The sequence below is a fragment of the Toxotes jaculatrix genome, chromosome 5 (genome assembly GCF_017976425.1).
Source record: "Toxotes jaculatrix isolate fToxJac2 chromosome 5, fToxJac2.pri, whole genome shotgun sequence".
In the NCBI taxonomy this organism is placed as follows: domain Eukaryota; kingdom Metazoa; phylum Chordata; class Actinopteri; family Toxotidae; genus Toxotes; species Toxotes jaculatrix.
Window position 1 is genome coordinate 20,585,455 of NC_054398.1, and position 23,231 is coordinate 20,608,685.

The 23,231-nt window shown below is 42.3% G+C and overlaps 1 protein-coding gene across 1 annotated transcript; it reads left to right on the forward strand.

Moving 5' to 3' along the window:
- Positions 1-3,059: 3,059 nt before the first annotated feature.
- On the forward strand, positions 3,060-22,753 carry nuak1b (NUAK family, SNF1-like kinase, 1b). The gene is made up of 7 exons (XM_041038120.1): positions 3,060-4,363; positions 9,588-9,708; positions 13,796-13,947; positions 15,089-15,154; positions 15,284-15,403; positions 17,193-17,325; positions 18,246-22,753. The coding sequence occupies exons 1-7, from the start codon at positions 4,064-4,066 to the stop codon at positions 19,337-19,339; spliced, it is 1,986 nt and encodes a 661-aa protein (XP_040894054.1). The 5' UTR covers positions 3,060-4,063; the 3' UTR covers positions 19,340-22,753.
- The last annotated feature ends 478 nt before the right edge of the window (positions 22,754-23,231 follow it).

Consider the following 23,231-nt stretch of genomic DNA (forward strand, 5'->3'; position numbering starts at 1 on the left):
ATTGTGGTTATATCTTCTGTAAATGTTGTTTCCCTACACTGTGATCTATGTTTTTCTACTCAACCAGGTGTGTAATCCCTCTGGACACTAAATCTTTTCAAATGAAATTCATGTGGGTTTCTGCTTAAAGTATTCAAAGTCAAATTTCAAAATGTTTTGGCAAGATCATGTCAGAATCAGGCCTTACAAACCCAACATTTAGTAGCTGTTCTGGAGTTTTCAGTCATATCACACAATCCTTCTCAACACGTAGTTTCCTCAGTTGTCATGGAATTACAGATATCAAAATCTTTTTGAGCTCTTAAAAGATTTCTCATCCAGGTTGGCTCACAAATTGAGATGGGATCTTTCCCATTCTTGAATTGGGAAACAGCAGCAAACATAATCTTACCACAAGGTAAATTTAGTGGCTGTTCTTGAGCTGTTTTAATCGTATCATGTTCTCTCCAAGTTTTATTAAACTGATATTGTTTGTTTTTCAATAAGTTCATGTTTCTCTGCCATATTGCTGCCTTAAAGATTTGGGGGAGATCCCAAAGTCTTTATAAGAAGAACACTCAGCAGTCAAGGGAGGTATTTATGATTTGTAGTTAATGGACATCCAAAAAAAGTGAGTTGGACTATATGGCAGAGCCATTATGTTGATTTACAACTATTACCAAAAAGCATTTTTATGATTTCTATGTAGCTGTGTGCCTTTAATAGACTGTGGCAAGTGATGGGACATTAAAATCAGGGGTTTGTATGAGAACCATTTGAACAATCTCCACATTTACTGCCCAGAATTGTTTCATGAGCACTTGAGAAAGTTATAATTGTTACTTTACATGTTTGAGTGCTGGATGAAAACAGTTTACTGTCACTCAATTATCAAACTCATTGATCTTCTCATGTATATGAGGAAGATGATAATGTTTTCATAGTGTTTGTCATTGCAAGGACTAAAACAATTTGGTTGTTTAAATTCTATGTCCCTCTTGACATTGATGTGACCTTACTTTCACCACAAGAGGGCAGTGGTTGCACTTATTGTACAATAGACAGCTACAGTCTTTGCTACAGAGTGCAAATGAGGCCAAGGGAGGACTCAGAGCAGATAGTAATCTCAGTCTGTGTTGCTATAACTGGACACTCTACTTACCCTGTTTAATGGCAACAAATGCCCTGAATGTTCAGAAATTAAGCCAGCTATTGTGAGGACCATAGGGAAAAACGGATTCCCTGCTTAATCAGATATGGTTTGACCTGGGCCTAAACTTCCCGTCCGTAATTAGCACCTAAAATACACAAGCATACCAACCACCGGTACAGTTAAGAATCTGATGGTTAGACAGGAGTTTGGCCCCAACAGGTTTTTTCCTCATGGTGCCTTTAGATATGTAAAAGAAATGGCTCCCTGCCCATGTTACAAAGAATTAGCATGTCAGCTTAAAAAGTGATTACAGATGTCTTTGAAATCATACAAAACTGATGAAATAAACATATTTGCAAGTTGATTAAATGCATTAAAACAGTCTTGAGCTGCTAAAATAAGTTGTCTTTCAGATAAATGTCCCTACAATGTGAAATATACTGCCTTTTTTCAGCATATATTCTCCTAAAGAAGAGAGAGGTCAGTGTGAACTCAATTTGACACAGACACATGATGCATCCTCAGAGGAGTTAAGAGATAAAAATAATCAATGTTTTACACATCACTCATTTAGCCATACGTCTGAGTTTTTAGTCAATCATCCCTCAAACACATTTTTTGCTCAGGTAACAAACATGTATACACATGTATGTATGTATAGTGCCTCCCTCATTAAAAATATTCATCTGCATTCCCTTTCAGTATGGAAACCAGATGCAAATAGCATTTCATTTGACATGATGAATGTATATGAAACACAGGGGAAGTGCAGGAACATTGCAATAGCAAACAGCCAATGTTTGTGTGTGTGTGTGTGTGTGTGTGTCTATTATTCATCATATTGGAAAGAATGCACAACATTGTACTGTGTAATATTACATAGCTAAAATGCCTTTTATAGTCATTGAATGTATATTTTGACATCTTTCATACTTTTGTTTCACAGTGCTTTGATTTTTTTCTTAGTTCAAACTGACAAAACTGCAGACAAACTTTCTTGAAACTATAATAATGATAATAATAATACAGCAGCAGTGGTTTGAAATTGATTTTTAGTATGCAATCAGTGTAACTGTAACAATCCAGCTAGTGCTATCATTATAACTGCTAAATTCCTTTTTCTCAAAAAGGATTTTGTAACATCTTGCAAATTATTTAAAAATTAAGACAAAAAAATAAAAATGGTGTGATCATACATTTCCAAAATGACTGACTTGTCAGTGTGTGGACCACTTAAGACTATAAATACATAAATAGTGTAATCTATTTAGTCAAGTCAAGTATCGTTGTATAAGAGGCTTATTAAATTCAAAACTCTTTATCATCCCACTATTAATGTGAGCTCTACCCACCACCTGAGAATTTGAATGAATTTAAGGAATGGTTTGACATTTTGGGAAAAACTCAATGATGACAAGGATCCAGACTAAGAAAAATAGTCAGTCACATCAATTTTATACTCTATTATGTGCTAATCAGTGAACCCTGGTGATACTGGTAGGCTGAATTTGTTACCTTTGGACAAAGTGAGGCCTGCTTTGTTCCCCTGTTGTCAGCTTGTGTGCTTATGTGAGGCTGATGGCTGTAGCTTAATATTCACTGGACAGAAGTGAGAGATGTATGGATTTCCTCATCTCACTGTATTTTCTAAAATGTCAGACTATTCCTTCACAGATGTGTCTTTGTCTCTTGGAGTTTAATAAATATGTGGATCTGTAATGGATCTGTAATGGATGAGTGTTGGTTAAACAGTTTTGGGAAGGATGGTTAACAATTGAGATAGGACCTGTGTATGGGGGTTGAGGGGTGGGGGGGGGGGGGGGGGGGGGGTTCACCTCCAGCACACATGATTCCTGGCTACGCCCCTGACCAGGGCAGTCATATCAGAGATGTAAGGGGGGAGAGAGCACAAAGAGGGAAGGGAAGAGAGAGGACAGGGAAGGAGGAGGTCTGCGTAAACTCCGCCTCCGGTCTCGGATCCTCTCGCATTCCTTATTCACAGCCTCTCACGTTGAGGATAGAGAGAGAAAGGGGAGAAACAAGAAGAAAGGCTCACGAAGAAGAACAAGAAGAAGAAGAAGAAGGGGAGCAGCAAAACGACCATGGCAATATCCAAAACGTCTCAGCTTGAGATAGTGTCCGATCACAGCGCACCTCTACCACCGTCGACCACGGCACGGAGCATGCAGTCGCACAATAGACAGAGTCCAGATGAATGAGGGGCTATACCTGGGCCGTGGACAAAATGAGGGTCATCTTCATCCAAAACGCCGGTTTCGTCGCAGCTTTCTCGCCTTTTAGATGTGAGTCGGTGATGTTGGCAGCGTTTAGGATGACAGATAGCGTGAACGAGCCAGAATTAACCACAGCGAGATCATGCCAGTCCATTGAGGAGTGAGGAGATCAGATCAATTTATTTAGGCTTTTTTTTTTCTTTTATTGGAATAGAGCTTGCACATACATTATAGCCAGTATATCATTTTTAAATCGAAAGCGTATTCAGCTCCCGGCATGCAGCTTGCTGTCGAGATTTGAATACATATTTTAATACAATATTGGCACTAGAAATAATTTTTTATCCTGTGATAATAGGACAATGTGTCAGGTTATTATAGACCGATAATGTCCTTTTAGACTTCTTGTGTTTAATCCGTTAGTACATTGATTATATAGCGATAATAACATGAATAGGTAGGAGGAGAAATCTCTGTTTGCTTTGATCAAAGCCAATTGATCAACCAAGACAATCTGGAAATGTTAGTTTCCACGTTATAATATGACTAGCAAGCCACGCGTTATTCCTTGTAATTTATTTATTTATTATTACTATTATTAGGCCTATAGGCTAAGTATTATATTATCAATTTGTTTTAAGTAGGTAGTTTGAAATATTTAACAGTGGGAGGGTTGTTAAAACACTTCCCTAGTGAGATGGAAACCGCTTATTTATCGCCCCAACGGGGGGCAACCCGTCCCGAGGCCCAGAAAGGCCAAACCTCAGCGGGCAAACCGGCGGGGGGTGACCTCTCCCGTCCACCTCCAGGTCCTCCGCTACCTGCCGGCAGCTCACCCGAAGAGGTCCCGGCAAGCAGTGATGGACGAAGAAACTCGGGCGTGAAGAAACACCACCACAAGCACAACCTGAAACACCGCTACGAGCTGCTGGAGACGCTGGGAAGAGGCACCTATGGCAAAGTCAAGAAGGCCATTGAGCGGCACTCCGGCAGAGAGGTGAGCCACTTAAGAGACGCTCTAAGCAGCTGTAAACATCTGTCATGTTGCGGTTAGTGGGCCCTGGTGCTTCTAATACATGCATACTTTTGTAACGTCCACTGCAAACAACAGTGGTCCTAAAATAAGTGCTTTGTTGCTCTCAGAGGCGTGTGTATGTCCTTCCCCCGCTGGGAATTCCCCCCATGCTCAAAAAGGCCCATGGGGCCAGGGAGTTGAGGCTGCACACGCCTTGTCCTAAGCAGGGCCACACGACCGGATGCCAGACTGCAAATCCGGCTACTGACTGACTGATGCGACTTCAGGGACCCCAGCAAGCATCATAAAAACCAGCTAGCAGGCCCCCAGAGATACAACTAAGGCCCACTCACGTTTTCTGTTCAGTATTTTAAGTGTTTTAGAGCTAGAGTTTGCCCTTTCGATTTTGTTTATATTTCACTGGGAGGGTGTGAATGTGGTTGTGTGGGTCACCACTTTCTGTTTCTTTATGACAAAAACTTATTGACTGACTTTGCCACTGGAAACCTTCCATCTGCTGTTATGTCCTTGTAGATCTGCACATCTCTCCAAATAATTTCCACGAGTGGCAAAATTTGACCCCTGTGCCCACACTGGCAGGACATGAGGAACTTTCCATGGGCCTAGAATGCCAGGGGAGAACTTAGTATAGGTCAACAATGTCCCCGCAGTGGTTTCATAGCTTCTGGCAAATGCATGCTTGACAGGGGGACCATAAACCCTCTGGTAGTGCTTTCTCTCTATTGGCCTGTCCCACTTGGCAGTTTGTCCTTTCTTCAGTATGTTTTTCTTTTTCTTATTGCCATGGCAGCAACTCTAATTTGAAGTATTTTACTTTCACTATCACTGTGCAATTGCACAATGTATACTTGCTGAATGGGTCAAAGTGTCTTATTTTGAAACGAGCGAGAGTGAGCCTCTTGGATGAGAAGTGAAATGTCTCAGTTGCCCTCGATTCAACTCTTCTTGGGTTTTCCTAAGAAAACTGTAGCTGGCTCAGATTGTTGGCTGTAGATGAGTCATTGAAGACTTTTCTGAGGGAGTAACAATCTCTGACACAAGATCTACTTTTGCTTACATTTGTAATGTTTCTAAAACCATGCAATAAAGCATACCTTGTTGGTACTGATGTTTAAAAATAATCTCCTAGCCAAATGCTCAAAATATTGACACACAAATTCTTCTTTGTAAGTCAGCTCTCAGTTGCCTAATACTTTACATTCCCCTATTATCTGCAGCACTTCTCTGAGCATAGCATTCAGTTTTAAAACAAGAGGTCAGTAAAGCATAGGACTTCCTTGGATCACTGTTTCATGTGGGAGTTTGTATATCTCAGGGAAGTCCTTGGAGAAGTAGCGCCTCTGCACATGGATTACCAGCAAAGCATGACTGCTGGCCACCTCACAGGCCACGTGTGTCTGGAACTTCGTAGTTAGAGTTTACTTGACCCCTGACCCAAAGGAAGTCCCTTGTGTCCATATGGCAGATAAAGCAGTGTGGTGAGGTTGTTATGCAATGACCTTGACTCCTTGTACCACTTCTCGGTCTGTTCCACAAACCAAATGAGAAGAGCAGAGAAGGCTCGGTAAGGACATAGACTGAGAAAGTTTGTTCCTGACTGTGTATGCACATGCGTGGAATAAACTGAAGGCACTTGAAGAAGACTGATTAGATGTGGGCACATTCAGTGTGTCAGCAAAAGTGGAACTGAGTGACTGTCTGCTTTAATCTGCAAAGCCATATGTTGTACTGCTTGGCAGGCCAGTGGAAACCCAGCATTAAATGAAAGGCAATTGATCATAGATATCATAGTGGGGATATGTGATACGTGCACAGGCTCATGTGTTTGTGCATGCCTCCAGAAGATGTTTGATGTTTGTATGCTGATGAGAGAGATAGAAAGAGACAGAGTGTGTCTTAATGTATTATTTTCTGTCTAGATGACTGTATTGAAAAGGTCGTGGTGACAACCAGGCCTAAAATGGGCAGTGACACATGAAAGGCCATCCACAGCAGGAAATGAGATTGGAGGGGAAGGTTAATATCCTGTATAGGGGATCCATCACAAAAAGGAGGGGGTGGGCAGTTAGCACAGAGACACGGGGAAGCCCACCACCATAACAAGACAGGGACGACTTCAGTTAAAGGGGTTACAGAAACATATTAATATGAGCTTAAAGCACCAGATTACATCATTCCTCAACAATGGAGTCACTGGAGAGGTACGTGAGAGGCAAAAACACTGACATTCCTCTGCTATATGTGGTGCCGTTGATGAGGTATTATGATTCCTGGCTGCATTTGGGAAACTTTTTTGAGAGAAAGTTTCACTCTCTTTCCCCCCCCCCCCCTAACTCTGACTCAGGCACACAGTCAACACAACAGATGATCATGATCTTTAGAAAACGCAGGGACGGGTGAGCTTGTGATGAATACTTCATCTATTTTAATGGCCTGAGAAAGCGCAGGAAGATGTCAGGCTCCACTGAAGCGAAGCATGGACTTTCACTTCAAACAAGCTCTGTTGCGAACAAGAGGGTGTGGGATTGGGGGGGTATGTGGGGTAGACGAGGCCGACCCCATACCTGGCAGGGGCCGGCACAGGGAGTAGTGCAGCGCCTGTTTACTGTGAGTGACAGTAATAGGGATCCCACTTAAGAACAAGCGTAGCTGTGTCAGCCTGCCCGGCCAGCTGGCAAGTGGCTGATCTGCAGTCCTGTTTAATGATCCACATCGGGGTCAGGGCGGGGGAACATGAGGAGATACACAAGAGATACCTGGCTTTGTCTCAAGCCCAATGTGGGAGAGCTGGCTCAGTAAATGAGTTAGCATACAGTGTGGAATTAAGATCATGGCTGTTAAAGATTGATTACTACCTTTTTAAGAGAAAAGACCATTTTGGTTTTAGGCAGCACTCATACAGAAACATTTAGCTTGCCTTTGCGTGTGACTTTTGTGGGTAATTTCTCAATTGTTGCCTAAATTAATGAATTCCTGAATGAATTCCGACCTTAAATCCAAGACGACTCACATTCTGCTTCACTGATAAACACCAAAGTCAAAAATGTTACTCACATTTTGGGGATCAGTAATAAAATGTTGATGATTCTTATGAGGTAAAGGAAAACATCAGTGTTAAGACACAAACAACTTTTAGCAATTATGAACACAGCATGTGGACCCCCTGGACCCTGGCTTGTTCATTATGGTATCATTTCTTTAAATTCTATGTAATCAAGGCATGCTCTGGAAGGGAACTATTCCGGTTTGGGGTTATTTTTATTGATGTACACGGTAATTAGCTTGGCACTCGCTACTGCCTGTGGTTTCTGCTGCAAGGAAGAAAGCTGGGCTCCTCAGAAAACACAGCTTAGCTAGGAAGGGACAAAAGTTTAAACTAACAGAATTTAGAGCGAACAGACTCTAACAGGCTGGATCAAAGCAAACCCAGGACTCAATCCAGAATGTTTAGGCTACAATTAGAGTGACGTGCTAGACTGTGTACTCTCGATTGGTTTATTTGGAGAAGGCCGCTAACCTCTCATTTAAGGAATGCATAGGCTAGAGGTTTGAATGCATCCAGTTGTGGTTGATTCTTACCCCGGTGGCATTGCTGTGACAGTGAAAAATTGTCAAATCAAGTATAGTTGTTGAATCTCCTGCAGCAGACCCACTGGTACAGCAAGTAAACTGAATCACTTCCTCAACCCCTGGTCTTTCTCCTGATTTCTCCATAAAACTCCCAGCAGGCCAGATTTTCAGTCTATTTCAAAAGTAGGCCATTAGCTGTTCTTAATCAGAATGACTAAAAATAAGAGAGCAGTTAGTGATTTAGTGTCCTCTCAAGGACTTTTTGACAGTGGAGGAAACACAGCTGTGTAGGTTAATACTGACATCTGATTTATGGAAGAGCACTCTGACCTTGAGACCTCCCTGACTTCCTCCAGAACATGATGAACATATGACACCTTGCTCACCTGTTTTTTCATGATACTCATAGTCCTCTCTGGCTCTGTGGATGGCAGTGTTTCATTAAGTTGCTCCTGCACTTTGGTGCAGACTGTAACATCTCAACATCATTTGAAATAGATTGGCAGAAAACCCTGTGCAGACACTCATATTGTACAGAACATGAGGCTTAGTTCCTCTGGCGCCATCATGAGGTTTACTTTTACGTTTCTGAATGTAATATTTCACAACTGTGTATTGCCATGAAATTTTTAGTACAGACAATCATGGTTCCCACTGAATGAATTGTAGTGAAGTGAATTGTGGTGTTAACCTAACTTCTTCTCTAGCAGCATCATCACGCCAAAACACTTGGCTTTATGACCACATACCATCAGTCTCGGCAAATGTTAGCACGTTAACACACTAAAATATGAATATATGTGAGTATGGTAAACATTACACCCACTAAACATGCTGACATTAGCATTCAGCACAGAGCACCTCTGTGCTCATGTGGCTGCAGAATCTTGGTCTTGTTTTCTAACAACAGCTGCACCCAGGTAGACAGTTGCTATGGAAACCCCAGTGTTTTACCATGTGAATCTGCCTTCTGATCTCTCTGTTAGGGAAGGGTTGGGGGCTCAGATCACAGATCTAGCCCAAACACTGACTAATACCTGGTTAAATGCAGGTTCTTGCCCCGAAAGAGTACAAAGCAAGTCTCCATTATGGCACCACGTGTCAGGTTGTTTTTCTCTCCTTCATTTTGCTTCATACAGAAAGGAGGCAGAGTAAATTACACAGTGTGAGATTAAGATGATACCTCTACTTGCTTGGCTCATCTTGCTGTTATGTCAGCAAGGCTTGGTGATGAGGTTAAAGGTTGCTGTACAGACCATATAGGACCCCTGAGGCGGGGTAAGTGAAGGTGACGATGTACGCAGTTTATTAGAAAAAGAGATGAAGCAATAGGATACATACTGAGTTGGCCCACATGTTTTTACTGACACGGACAGACATCACGCGGTGTGCGTATGTACTCTACAAGAGCTATGTACATTTTTAAAGTTCACTGATAAGATAATGAATGTGATATGAACACATTGATTAGATAGATGTACTTATGTAACTGGTTTAGGTGAAAACAAGGGAAATGTGTTTTAAGCTGTTACATATGATGCACCTAAGCTATTACTTTGAAATGCAAATTTTATGTTGCTATAAGTCATCTCAAATTGTCTTCTTCTATTTCCAGGTGGCTATCAAGTCCATTCGGAAGGAGAAGATCAAGGATGAGCAGGACATGGTTCACATCCGCCGAGAGATTGAGATCATGTCATCCCTCCGCCACCCACACATCATCTCTATATATGAAGGTGAGAGTCTGCTGCATGTCTGTCATTACACGCACGCACACACATGACAAATCATACTGGAACATGCATAAACAAAAACACACATGTTCAAAATTCACCCTTCCCTTAGCTCATTCAGCACTCGTGGCTAATCTTCAGGATTGTCATATTATGACATGCAGATGTCATAATAAGACCTGGGCTACAGCTCTGGGATGTTATTCATCTTCTCTGTTCTGTCTGGCCGCCTGGACCAGTAAAAGTCTGGATGGCTTTGAATGCATGCGTATGTGCACGTGTGTGTTGAAAGTTTGTGTGTATAAGAGCGGTGGTATTCTAAGGGATTGCCTCTCCCACATCTAAGAGGTCTCATCCCTTGTCTTCTCTGGTCTTGATCTCAGGGCCAGACATCTGCTGATACTTAGAAACAACTGCAGCTGGGAACCAGACTGTACTCTGTGTGTGTGTATTTGAACGCGTGTGTGTCTGCATAAATTCTTGTGTATTCGTGTCTATGTATGAGCCTGTGAGTATGGTTGTGTGTGTGTGTGTGTGTGTGTGTGTGTGTCTGTGTGTCTGTGTGTCTGTGTATAGCGAGGGAGACACTGGATTGACCCCAGTCACCCAGGCCTGCACCCTGTCTGACTCCAGTCCAGTGCTATGCAGAGGGAGGAAAGGCCTTAAGTCCTCCCTGGAGCATCGTCAACATATATATCTAACCCAGGAAACAACTCTCTAAATATCAAAGCCTTCAAGTCAGGCTTAAACAGCACACATTTACTCTTTGGGACTTCCTTGTTTGATATGAGCCCTTTTGAATGACCTTAATCTTACTGGAAGAAAACACAGATTAGAATTAATGGTGAATGTAAAGGCCAAACAATTCCCACTGAACTCTTTCAACATATTGCTTGCCATTAATCATATCTCACAATGCAGTCTGGGTCTGTGTGCAGGCAATTAAAGTCACAAGGCTCTGAAGTGTGAGTAGGTTTCATATGATTTGTGACTTGTGACTATTTTTATGCTTATGTCAACAAAGTAACAGTTTCAATGCCCTTTTCAGGATAGCTGCCCCAGCACAATGGCAGCTGGTTGTGTGCCACTGCCCAAACTGGCTTACCCACTGTCCTTTGTTCAGTTTCAAAGTACTCAGGTCGTTATCAGCAATGTGTATATGTGACAAACATCACTATTTGTCATGGGAACGTGCCAGCAGTCAGCCGGAGGGCTGAAGTGCAGCCTGGTTTTATGCATTTTGTGTGAGAATGATTAAAAGAACACCCAACTTTATAAACTCAGAGGAGCCTGTATGGTGTTCCAATGTGTGCTGCCTTCTTTTATAAGCAGTATACTCCACCAACATACTCAACCAGACTCATTGCTCTCACTCTTTGGTGTTTCTCCTCAAACCCAGCGTTTACTGTTGTGGCCTGGCCTCCACCCAGCCTTGCTTTAGAGATATATAGGAGGCCCAGAGATTTGTGTATCCGGCAACACCCTCTTCAACAGCCCCTGCTAACTGCCTTGTGTGAAGCAAAGCTGAACCAGATGTGTGTGTGAAGATTGATTTTTACCACTCCCTCACATTCTGCATCCATCAGCATGCTGTGCGGGGCATTTAAAAGCAGATTTCGCTCTTCGCTCCTCAGGCATAACCATGAACTGAAGTGCCCCCCTTTTAAAACAAATAGTCAACCCACGACGAATGTTGTAAATGTACAATGTTACTTGCATATCCCTGTTTGTAGAGACAGGTGCTTTAATAGAGCTGAGCATATATTCACACATATATTCATAAGTGAGTGTTAATGATCCTGGAAGACAGATTTTGTTACCCTGGGACAGAGCCAGCCTAGCTGTTTCCCCTGATTCCAGTCTTTCTGCTAAGCTAAGCTACTTGGCTGCTGGCTGTAGCTTCATATTTACCAAACGGATATAACACTGCTGTCAATCTTTTCATCTAATTCTTGGAAGAAATTGAAGAAGTGTGGTTCCCAAAATGTTGAACTATTCCTTTAGGAGTGAAACCGATAATGTGGAGGACATATAAAGTTAGAACAGATATAAAAACATTCACCCTGCTGTTAATAAAGAGCCACAATTTTTATTGTAGTCATTATACTGCATTCTCCAAAGGTGACATACACCTAGATAGTAAGCTGAAGTCTGAAGATCTATTGTTATGGCAGCTAATCCTGTGAATAAGCCCAGCTCAGGAAAAAAAGCTATTACTAAAGCATTAAAATACATAAAAACCAAAAAAGTATACAGTTATGCATATTTGCTTGTTCATTCTCTGTGTCAGTAGTATTCCACTTCTCATCTGAATTACACTTATACTCTCTATACTCGTTTCTTGCCCCCTAAACAAGCTTGCAACAGCAGTCTATCATCAGTGGAGGCAATAGGACAATAGGTGCTAATTAGTCAGATGTGAGGGTCTGACCTGTGAACAAAGCCCAGTGAGTGACAGAGAGGCTGTAGTGGTGGCTGGTGTACCCAACGGGCTGTAACAAACTCAAGTTATGTAAGCCAGGTAATTACTTCAGCACCAGGGGTCAAAGGTAAATGGGAGTGCAAGCTGAGAATTGGCTCTCCAAGCACAACCCCACCACGGATCACTGCAAATGTCACCCCAGGTCACCACTCTGTCCACCAATCAGAGGGCTGGATCGACTCTGCCCTCCCGGGTGCTTGGCTTACATCCCGTCTGTTACTTCCCGAGCAGCCAGACAGTCACAATCAGGGAGCATTACCATCACTCAGCAACTGTGTGTTTTTGTAGAGGATTATATCTTTAAAAGGACCCTGGTCAGGGCGGGGGGGTGAGGAAAGTGGTGTGACAAACTATGAAGGTGCTCACTCAAGGGTGCAGAAAGCAGAGGCCCTCACCCCAGTGACCCTGCTGTGTGGGAAAATCAACCCACACAATACGGAGCAACATGGCTGACTGTGTAGTTGTCATGTCCTCAGTATTCCCCTGGTCTTTTTCTCTCTCCTTCTCTTTCTGCCTAACCATTTTCATTCCCTTCATGCCAAGGCGCTGGGAGAGAAGTAACATGCCAAGTTGAAATTATACACCAGAAGGCTAAATACTGACACAGAATGATATGTTTGGGGAGCTGCAGTTGGATAGTAATGCATTATAGTAATACAACTGTAATAACATTGCTTTCCTCAGGCATCAAATGTGTAACAAGTCACCATTTTAATTCAAGTGATAATGTAAGACACAAACATATATCTTAATCATGTTGTTGTCTCTTGTAGAAGCCAGATTGAAGCTAAATTATCTGGGTCATATATTTTTGGTCATATGAAGTGGACAAGAAAAACACTTAATATCATTCACACACAAAGAAATGCAGTTGAGTTTTAGTTAATAATCATTAATCTTAATCTTAAAATAAAAGATCTTAACGTTCTTAGCTGCGTTGAGTCATGAGTTACAAATGAGTAACGTGTTACTTTTTCTGAGTATTAATGAGCCCAATCCTGCTGCAAAAAAGGAGTTCCAGCGTGCTGCCACAATAAACTATTGCTGCAGTTTATATGATGTTTTCCCGTTAGATGGACACTCAGTATGGCGGTTAGGAATGTGGCAGTGTGTTGTGAAATGTGGTGACATGATGCAAAGTTAAATTGAGATGTGTCAAGGGCATTGCTTGATGCTGTGGTGGATCCTGCGTGATGCTATCTCTTTCTCTCCTCGTCCCCTTTCCTGCTTTTTCTCTGTTTTCACTGGTCTCCACACACTCTGGCCTCTCAGGAGTGGGCTTGATTGAGTTAACAGCCCCTCCCGGCAATGTTGTGAAGGAGCCAGATACATGAGGTGGGGTTTGGGTGATGTAACCCTGGGAGAAGTGTAGAGATGTAATGTGCTTCTCTGGAATTTGGATTCCTGCTCCAAAAATAAAGGGGGTGAACTGTTTCACTCTCTCATTCTGCATTTTACATAACAATGTCCATTTGTGATTTTAACATGATAAAAGAAACCTGGAAGGACTTTAAAAGTTGTCCTCCCACCTCTGTTGCTGTTATTTTAGATGTATTTTCCTGAAAGTTGATATTAATGGACTCCAATTGTTTTCTTATCATTTCTCAGTGTTTGAGAACAAGGACAAGATTGTGATCGTGATGGAGTATGCCAGCAAGGGCGAGCTGTATGACTACATCAGCGAGCGCCGGCGCCTGAGCGAGCGTGAGACGCGACACTTCTTCAGACAGATAGTCTCTGCCGTGCACCACTGTCACAAGGTGAGAGAACCCACACCACACCATACCCAGAGAAAAACACTCACGTTCATTTTCTGTTCACCTTAAATCTCTCGCTGACTCGCTCAAACACATCCAGACTTTGTTTTTCCAGGCTTGTTGCAACATTAACCATGCACCTCCACAGTCAGCCATATAGCCAGCTAACCTGCAGGCCCTACACAGTATGCTTTTCTTGGCATGCTGGTGTTAGGGAGTCATCTGTTTCTGAGTGAAGATGGAACACAGGCCAGTTTAACTCAGGCTTACACTCTGATGTGCACCATAGTGCGCCAAACAAGCCTTAATTCTGGCCTCATCTGTTGACACACCGATCGCTGTCCCAAGATACCCCCAAAGCTTTTCCCCAGAGATTTAGCTCCGGCCACACCCATGTCAGCCCATGTTCCACACCTCACTTAACTCCCATCAAAACCCCAAGGTCCCAGGGCTTGTTTGGATGGGCTCCCCTCGTGTCATACTCTTCCCAGCTGGAGATAGAGATGATGTCATGCTCCTCAGATAGGAGAGTCCCAGACAGCCATGAATGATGAATCATCACTACCATGCACAACCTCCCACCGGGTGGGGTGGTGTGAGTCACTGACACAACAACCAAGCAACCATTTCTTCATTGTATCCACCAATCAGGGAACTCCGTGCCAGGAAATAACCAATAGGAGATGCCATGCAGTGCACAACCCTGGGAGGGGGGTTGGGTTGGTGGTTGAAGTCACTCCTCCACATCTGAGCTGGGTTCTGTCTGTCTGCATACCACATGTTAATTCCAAGGTTTTTTCAAACCCAAGCATTAACAGTATAGCTTTTTTTTTTTAATCCAAAGATGTTGTGAGAACATCATTCAAACAGGGTGGTAATTACAGGCTCATGTTTATGTGACACATGTGAGTGGATTTAAAAATGAAAATCACAGCAGATGTCAGCATAAGGACCCCAGAAGGGACAAGACCAATTAAAGAGTACTAGACCAACAGGCTGCCTTAATTTCCCTGGAGAGCCACAAGCTAGCATTGTCAGAGTAAATCAACTATTAATACAAAAGACTGTTTATTACTTGGATCCATGTCTCATGAATAATACATTGATAGATGCATCAATCATTACTTTGTTTTCTGTCTTTCAGAATGGAGTGGTGCACAGGGATCTGAAACTGGAAAATGTGCTACTGGATGAAAACTGTAATATTAAGGTAAGTTTGCCCCTTGATCTGTGATGCGTTACCTGTCGGACTAAAATACCTTACCTCAAATGATCTTTGTATGAGGGATTAATAAACACATGGCTAGTGTAAAATTAACACATAGCCCTGTTTCCACAGATCGCTGACTTCGGGCTGTCAAACCTCTACCATAAGGACAAGCTGCTTCAAACCTTCTGTGGCAGCCCGCTCTACGCTTCACCAGAGATCGTCAATGGGAGACCGTACCGTGGCCCAGAGGTGAGGCCCAATGAACCAAACAATGACAATGACTCAAGCCCCAGCTGCTCCTGTGTGAACTTAATTTTGAGGACATGCTTTCCTTTCATGTATCTATCATCATCATCATTATTGTCCTCCCTGGTTGTTAAATGTGGTGTGAACCTCCTGTATCTCTCACCTTATATAGCTTTCATCATTGTGATCTCACTTGTGATTATCATCATCACATAGGCCATACACAAAGTGGTGGGTAGGCTTAATTTTCTGGTGCTTTGATGGGATTACTATTAGTTTCCAGTCAAAGGGAGGTCTCTCTTGCAACTCCACCGTGGGTCAGCTCAGATACTGTCTGCATCCCTCCCCAGTCCTCCCCTTCCTACAATGTTTGGATCCTTTGAAGTGAGGAACTAGAGGATAGTTTTTCCTCACTTTCTTTTCAGCTTAATGGGATAGAAATGAGCTCCACAGCCTCAAAAAGGCGCTCATGGTCAGAGTCAAATAGTTTTGGTGAAAGAAAGAGTGAAAATGTCTCCCCAAAGCCACTTATCTGGCAATTCCAGAGTCATTCTGTAGGGCGTTGTCTCTGAAATTGCATCAGTTCCATAAAACAAAGCAGATGAGGGGAAAAAAAGTAGCATTTTTAGATATTCAAGTCCAACCGTTCAATTTAGCGTAATTCACTATAATTTTGTCGAGAGTGCTAAAAACTACAGCAGTCCGATTGCAATCGAAATTACAGAACCCCAGTTGGGGTGAGGCCACAAATTACAGTAAACACAGGCAACGAAAATAGAACACAACAATGGTGCGTGCCCTGTCTCGCCCTCGGGAATGGACCAATGGCGAAAGGAGAGTGAAACATTCTTGATGTGGGTTTCAGAGCCTTAGAGGAAGTACACAAGCTCCTTAACTGGTCCTATCTGATTTCCTCTTCCTAGACTGTGTCTCAAAGCTTCAGCTACTGCCATCAGAATCACATTCCTCAGGACATCTCATCCTCCCTGAACCACAGTCAACACACACACACTACATTTCCTTCTCTGTCACACTCTCTCTCTCTCACACACACACACACACACACACACACACACACACACACACACACACACACACACACACACACACACACACACACACACACACTCATGCACACACACTGAAACAGGTCATCTGGTGATCACTGAATGGCAGTCTGCCTCCACTAAGTCTTAAGGGGCTCAAGATATCACGACTCTGCCATCTCTGCTGTGCTCATTACCCCCTTCCAGTCCCACCACTCCCCCCATGGCTTTGCACCCCCCCATGCCCCAGACACAAAGTCTTATGTAACCACTTACTTAGAAAGCCACATTGCACTAGGTTAGTGGTCAGAAGGTTGGAAAGTGCTTGCTTCTGCCTGATGTATGTTTGTGGAAATAAGCCATTTCCCACCAGAGTGCTGGTATTAGTCATTATTTCTTTGAAAGACACACCAGAGAAGCGCCGCAGTGTCACAAACTCCTTAACAGAGATGTTCTTATGTGATGTTACTATGAAAAAGTGATTGCGGTGCTTATTAATGTCAAAGTAAACATAAATCAAAGGTCTGCTCTGATGTTGAGCAGAGCTGAGCTCATTTCACAACATTCATTTTAATGCAGTGAATCACTAATCAAAACAGGGCTGGGAAGATTCAATTTTCTAATACACACAACTTTATTTATTATTTGCTGACGGCATACAGTATGTGCATCTCATGAAGCAGGCAGTGAGTATTTTGTGCATGACTGAATGAACTAGCTTATGACCAGGTTTTTGTTTTCACCAGGTGGACAGCTGGGCCTTAGGGGTGCTGTTGTATACCCTGGTCTACGGGACCATGCCATTTGATGGGGGAGACCACAAGAACCTCATTCGCCAGATTAGCAACGGCGAGTACAAAGAGCCCACTCAGTCCTCAGGTACTGCAGGAACCTTGGCCTCTGTTTGCATGTCTCCCAGTTTTTAAGAAAACACACATGTCCTATATAAAACAATATCATAAACTATACTTGGCAAATTTACTTCAGCTGGAACCCAGATAGAGTCAGCGAGGAGCACTGTTTTTCAGAAACTGAAACCACTGACCCCTGACTTTCTGTCTATAAATTACACACAACTCTTTTCATGTAAATTCCAGAAAATACTCGAAAGTCTTTGAGATGTTGGTCCATAAACTGTTGAATGGAATATGGATCAGAGTGCTCTGAATGTACACATATAGTAGAATCTGGACAACCCATTATGTATGGCCCATTTTGTCCAGACAGTATAAAGACACTTAATAATATCACCTAAGCTACAAACCTGTTTTACTCTTTTTTTTTTTTTTTGAAAAACATATTCATTCATTTTTCATTACCAGAAATCATTAGCCTGACTGTTGAGTAGAAACTGGAATGTAAAAATTACTTCTGAAGCTCATTTTCGATGGAAAAACAGAGCAATTGGAAAGTAATTTTATTTTCAAGCTATTATTATTCAGTTCTGAATGTTGCTAAACTGCCAGAGACACCCTTATGGTGTGAATTTAGTCACTGCCATGTGTTGTGCTATTTAACTTAGAAGACATTATTGTGGTTTACACTGAAGAATCATCTTGAAATATATTTAATGATTAATAGTTTTAGTAAGAGTGTATAAACATCATAATTGAATATTAATGAAAAACATATTTTACACCTGTCCTCAATTATTCCCATTTTTAATGAAAATCAGTTCAAATTTATACAGCTTCAGGTAGTTCTTGCAGTGTCAAGATCACACATCGATAACGTTTTTATGTCAAGTGGTGTGTAGTATGAGACAGTTTACAGATTGTTCCTGTTCTGTTTCCTGTTAGATGCCCGTGGACTGATCCGCTGGATGCTGATGGTGAACCCTGAGCGCCGTGCCACAGTGGAGGACATTGCTAATCACTGGTGGGTAAACTGGGGCTGGAAGAACAGTGTGTGTGACTGCGAGACCCAACGTGACCACGGAGGCTCGCCCATGCTGGCCCGCTTCATCGACTGGCAGAACCGCACTGAGCCACGTGGTTCTGGAGCCAAAGCTGCAGCTATGCCCCAGCTACTGCGCCAGAGGCCCAAAAAGTCCAAGAAGGAAAATGTTGAGGCAGGACAGACCAACTGTGGAGCAGAGGATAAGCCAGGTCTGAAGAGACCCAAGGGGATCCTGAAGACCAGGGTTACTGAGGAGCAGCAGTCTGTCAGTCTGGAGGAAGTGGAGATAGGCCAGTCAGCACTGCCTCAACAAGCTGAAGGGGGGGAGGAGGCCTCAAGTCCAGATCGAGAGGAAGAGGAGCCGACTCTTGGAGGAGGTTCGCCAGCTAAGATGATACCTTCTCTGCCCAAGAAAGGTATCTTGAAGAACAACCAACAGCGGGAATCAGGGTACTACTCATCCCCAGAGCGCAGTGAGTCCTCTGAGCTTTTAGGGGGTGCCAGCATGTCTCTACTAGCCACCTCCCCACCCAAGAGAGTGATGGGGAGAAAAGGCATCTTGAAGCGAAATGGCAAGTACTCCACCTACAGCGGGCCTCCATCAGCTGCAGCAGTGGCTGGAGTTCTTTGTGAGCCTCCTCCATCAACTGATTCTGGTCTGTCCCGCAGTCAGAGTCGGCCCTCCAGTATAGTCGGGGAGGACAGCTCCGTCCTGTCCCTGTCACCCACCTCCCTCAGCGGGGCTGAGTGGCATCCCTCCACCCCCCACCTACGCCCAAACATCAGGGCCTGTGTCTCAGCTGAAAACCTGCTGCAGCTTGCCAACTTCAAGGGCTTCCAGGCAGCCCCGCCGCTCCAGGGATCAAAGTTCAACCGCGGCCCCAAAACGAAAGGCTCCCCGGGGGACAATGGCAGCTTCTCCTTGCTGGGGGACCTGGAGGACATGACTCAGGTGTACCAGCAAGCCCTGGACATCAGCAGCAACCTCACCTAACAGATGGGTGGCAGAGAAAGAGGAAGCAGAGGGAATTAAACCTGACTGTGTGTGTGTATGTGTGTGCACAGATGTGTATGGGCGGCATTAACGACCAGTGTGTTACTGGGATACACCTTTTTTGAAAGTTATGGCTTTTAAAATGGGACTGAAATCCTGAAGGAAGTGATATAAATATATATATATATACCTGTGCACACACGTACACACACAGATGTACACACTTAGGTGCACTTCTCTGGCCAGAGGAAATTCAGTTAGGGTTTTGTGAACAGGAGAGAGAAGGAGCTGGCATGAGAGAATGCCACCCAGTCTGCTTTCTTGGCCCGCCCATAGACTTTGCTGTGTTCAACATGTTTACATATTCAGCAAGAAGGCAAGTTAGAATCACAAACGCAGCAACCAGAAACTGGTTGGCTCTCCTTGTACACCACCCATTTTGAGTTTGAGTTTACAAAAGCACCTTAAAACTCACACAGAGCACATGCTTTTGTGATCTTTACTTCCTTTAAAAAAGAAACAAACCAGGGTCTTGTTCCAAAAATAACTGACATTGCTGATTATTTATTAATATTTTTCGTAGCTTTTAGTTTTAAGTGCAAAACTGGTGGGCGCTGGCTGTTACTGGAAGAGTTCGAAGCTCCTTGTCTCCAACTCTTTGTGTGGAACTGACATATATAATTATGTTACTCAGTGATGAGAAACGTATATATACTCAGCATATATAGCTGTCTGCGCATGTAAAACATGCAGGCAATTATACCTTCATAAAAGCGTATGTCCTATATATGTGTATGATACTAGGGAATATGTAGGAAGTGCCTTTTTTGATTCATAATAAAAATTATGTATGTCATTTCCTTAAAGTGGAGGAAAAGCCAGGCCAACCTGTCACCAGTTGTGCTTTTATGTTTTTTTTTTATGTTATTTGTGAATGTGGAGAGACCCAGGGCCTTCATCTCACAGCTGACTAGCTTCACTTGTTATGGGGTTCAAAGGTCAATCTGAGACAGTTGAGATCAAACAGTCTCGCCCAGCCCCCCTTTCCTTCCACAATTGGAATCACACACAGATATGCCAACATCCACAGGCAGTCTCAGAAGAACCTCCTCTGTGTTCTTTGTCAGTGTTTAAGCCCAGAGTTTGGTTTGTCAGCAGTTTAGGTGGCTCAGTTGAACACAGATTTTTTGGCAGTACCAGAGGTCTGGAGGGACTCACCTAGTGGGACATTTAGTGAAGAGAGATGGCGCAGACACCATCTCACAGTCCTGGAATGTGCCTGGCTCTTTTAACCTTGTTGTTTCACATTTACTGGGCTACCTGATAAAATAGGCTCTTTAGTGAGAGATTGTTGACAAGTAAGGTGTTTTCCATTGTCAGACTGGTTAATATTTTACCCAAAGCTCTTCAAAAGAGCTAAGTAAGGTGGTTTGTTTTAGCCTGCTGATGACACAGCAAATTCCTCAGACAAAGGCTGGAGACGTGTTGGTGCTAGAGATCTCTATCAGCCTCAGCCCGACTCAGCACAGGTGGGATCTGCGGTCCGTGCTGAGCCCTCCAGCTGTGTATACTAGTCCATTATTTCAACCAAGCACAATTAGCCAGCTATTGTTTTCATTTGTGAGTAAGAGAGAGGCAGCGCATAGAAATTTATAGCTAGAGGGAGAAGAAAAGTGTGAACAGGAGAGTGTGGAAGAGTGATGCATGGAGCGGTGGTGAGATTAGAGAGGACTTTCCTGTAAAACACAGGAGAGGTCAAGGACTTAGATTCATTTTTGGAAGGCATTGTAATGTAGATTAGTGAAAGTAAAGAAAGTGAGTTAGAAAGAGTAGATGGAAAGTTTTTGTTTTATACCAAAGAGATGATGAAGCTCTGACATGATGCAGAGGAATGGGTAGGTCAGGGACTAATGAGCCCTTCAGATTTTTCTTAGACATGGGAATCCCCACTGGTGAATGAAATCATCCCCACATTGGCTTCACCTCGTTTGTTTTATTTTTTTTCCCTTTTTGAGTTTGTATTTGAGATGCTGGAGGCTGTTGATACAGCTTGTCTTGAGGGTCAATGTGTGACTTACGTGTTCTGTATGGCCTTAGAAAAGTGTGTTACACTTTTCAACAGCAGCAAAAAAAAGTGGGAAAATGGTGACTGACATCATCCAAAATATCAAATGACTCGGATGGAAAACCATGCAGTAGATGACCCCGAGGAAAAAGATCACATGTTGAATGTTTTCAGTGGTCCGCTCGTGTGAAGGAAAGGTCCTGGGTATTGATTCAAATGAAAGACCCGTTGCGTATTATATTGCATTTTATTGCCTTTTGTATTGCATTTTATTGTCAACTGGATTTACAGTGAGAAAATTATACTATGTTAGTATTTTGTTTTATTATGCTTCTGTTTTTGATTTTCCAAAATATAAGAAACTTTATATTGCTTTATGTTATGGCAGAAAATACTTCCTTCCTCGAAGTATTAAAAATTTCTCTCCAAAAACAAGCAAATCTGATCTGAAATCAGTGTAATCTCATCTCCACCCCCTCCATTTTGGTACTCCTGTGGGTTAGAGAAGCCATGAACAACTTCCAAATGGCAAGAACTAACGTTTATAAATCAAAATATTAATTGGAATAGGGAAAAATGCAAACATATGTACTAATGTATTAACAGCCGACCTTATGAAAATTGAATTTCAACCTCTACCAAAGCATGGGAGATCCAAAAAGTCCAAAATGCTGGAATAACATCAGGAGAAAAAGGAAATAAAACAATGGAAAGAATCTGATGATGAAACTAAAACTCTGCCAAACTGGAAATAACTGGTGCATATCTGTTAGTTAGCAGAAAGTCTAATCATAGGAAAACTTGACTGGATATTGTTATGACAATAATAATAAATTAGTATTATTATGTTATTTAAGTATTATTTTCGTTATGGCTCATTACTATGGTTGGCATTTGCCACAGTTTTTTTGGGTTTTGTTTTTTGTTTTTTTGTCTGTTGGTGATCCTGGACTGCCAAGGTGGATTAAGTTGTGTGCCTTTGGTATCTTTTATGAACTTTGTTTTTTTTTTTCTTTTGTTTTTGATAATGAAAATTATTATCAATGTGTTTTTATACTTGTATTTATTGGTGATCAAGCCATTTAATTTGTTGTCAGAGTGCTCCATGTTCATGCTTCGGCCTGCTTTGGACAGTGTGTTGTGTTCAGAACAACAAAAATGTCATGTAGGTTCATTCAAGACAGAATGGTATCATCTCATTGTGAAGGCAGTGGTCAAGTGTGTATTTTTAACAAATCAATAAGAGTTCCTCAAATCTTGTAAAATGTCTTAATTCATCCATTTGGGTGTATTTCTACTCAACACAATGCCTCTGTAGTACTGTATCAACTCAAATAAATGGATCTTGAAAGTTACATGTGTTTGTTTTTATGTTTTGTGTTTTCCCTCTACTCTAGAGCTTTATAGGTTAGATAAGTTGAGTAACATTAAACTTATCTTAATCAGCGCATGCCCTTAAAGTGGGCAAGGAAAAAATATAGGTATAAATGAGTTTCAGGGTAGATCACTGTTGAAGTGTATGACATTCACATTACAAACACCCCAACCTACACAAAAATAGTACACTACGTCAAGTTTGAGGTCTCTCACACACTACTAGCTACACTGAAAAAAATGTTTTGTTGAATTTACTCAATTTTAATGTTGAAAGTGGTTGCACACAATACATTCATCTAAATCCAGACACATTTTTTAAGTTGGCTGTACTTAATATTTTTGAGTAATTTAAAATAAATTATGTAAGTAGTTTCAGCACAAAAATATAAATATAAGTATTTGTTACTCTGATTTCCTTAGTAATTCTAACTAAGCCCATGTTTAATTTAC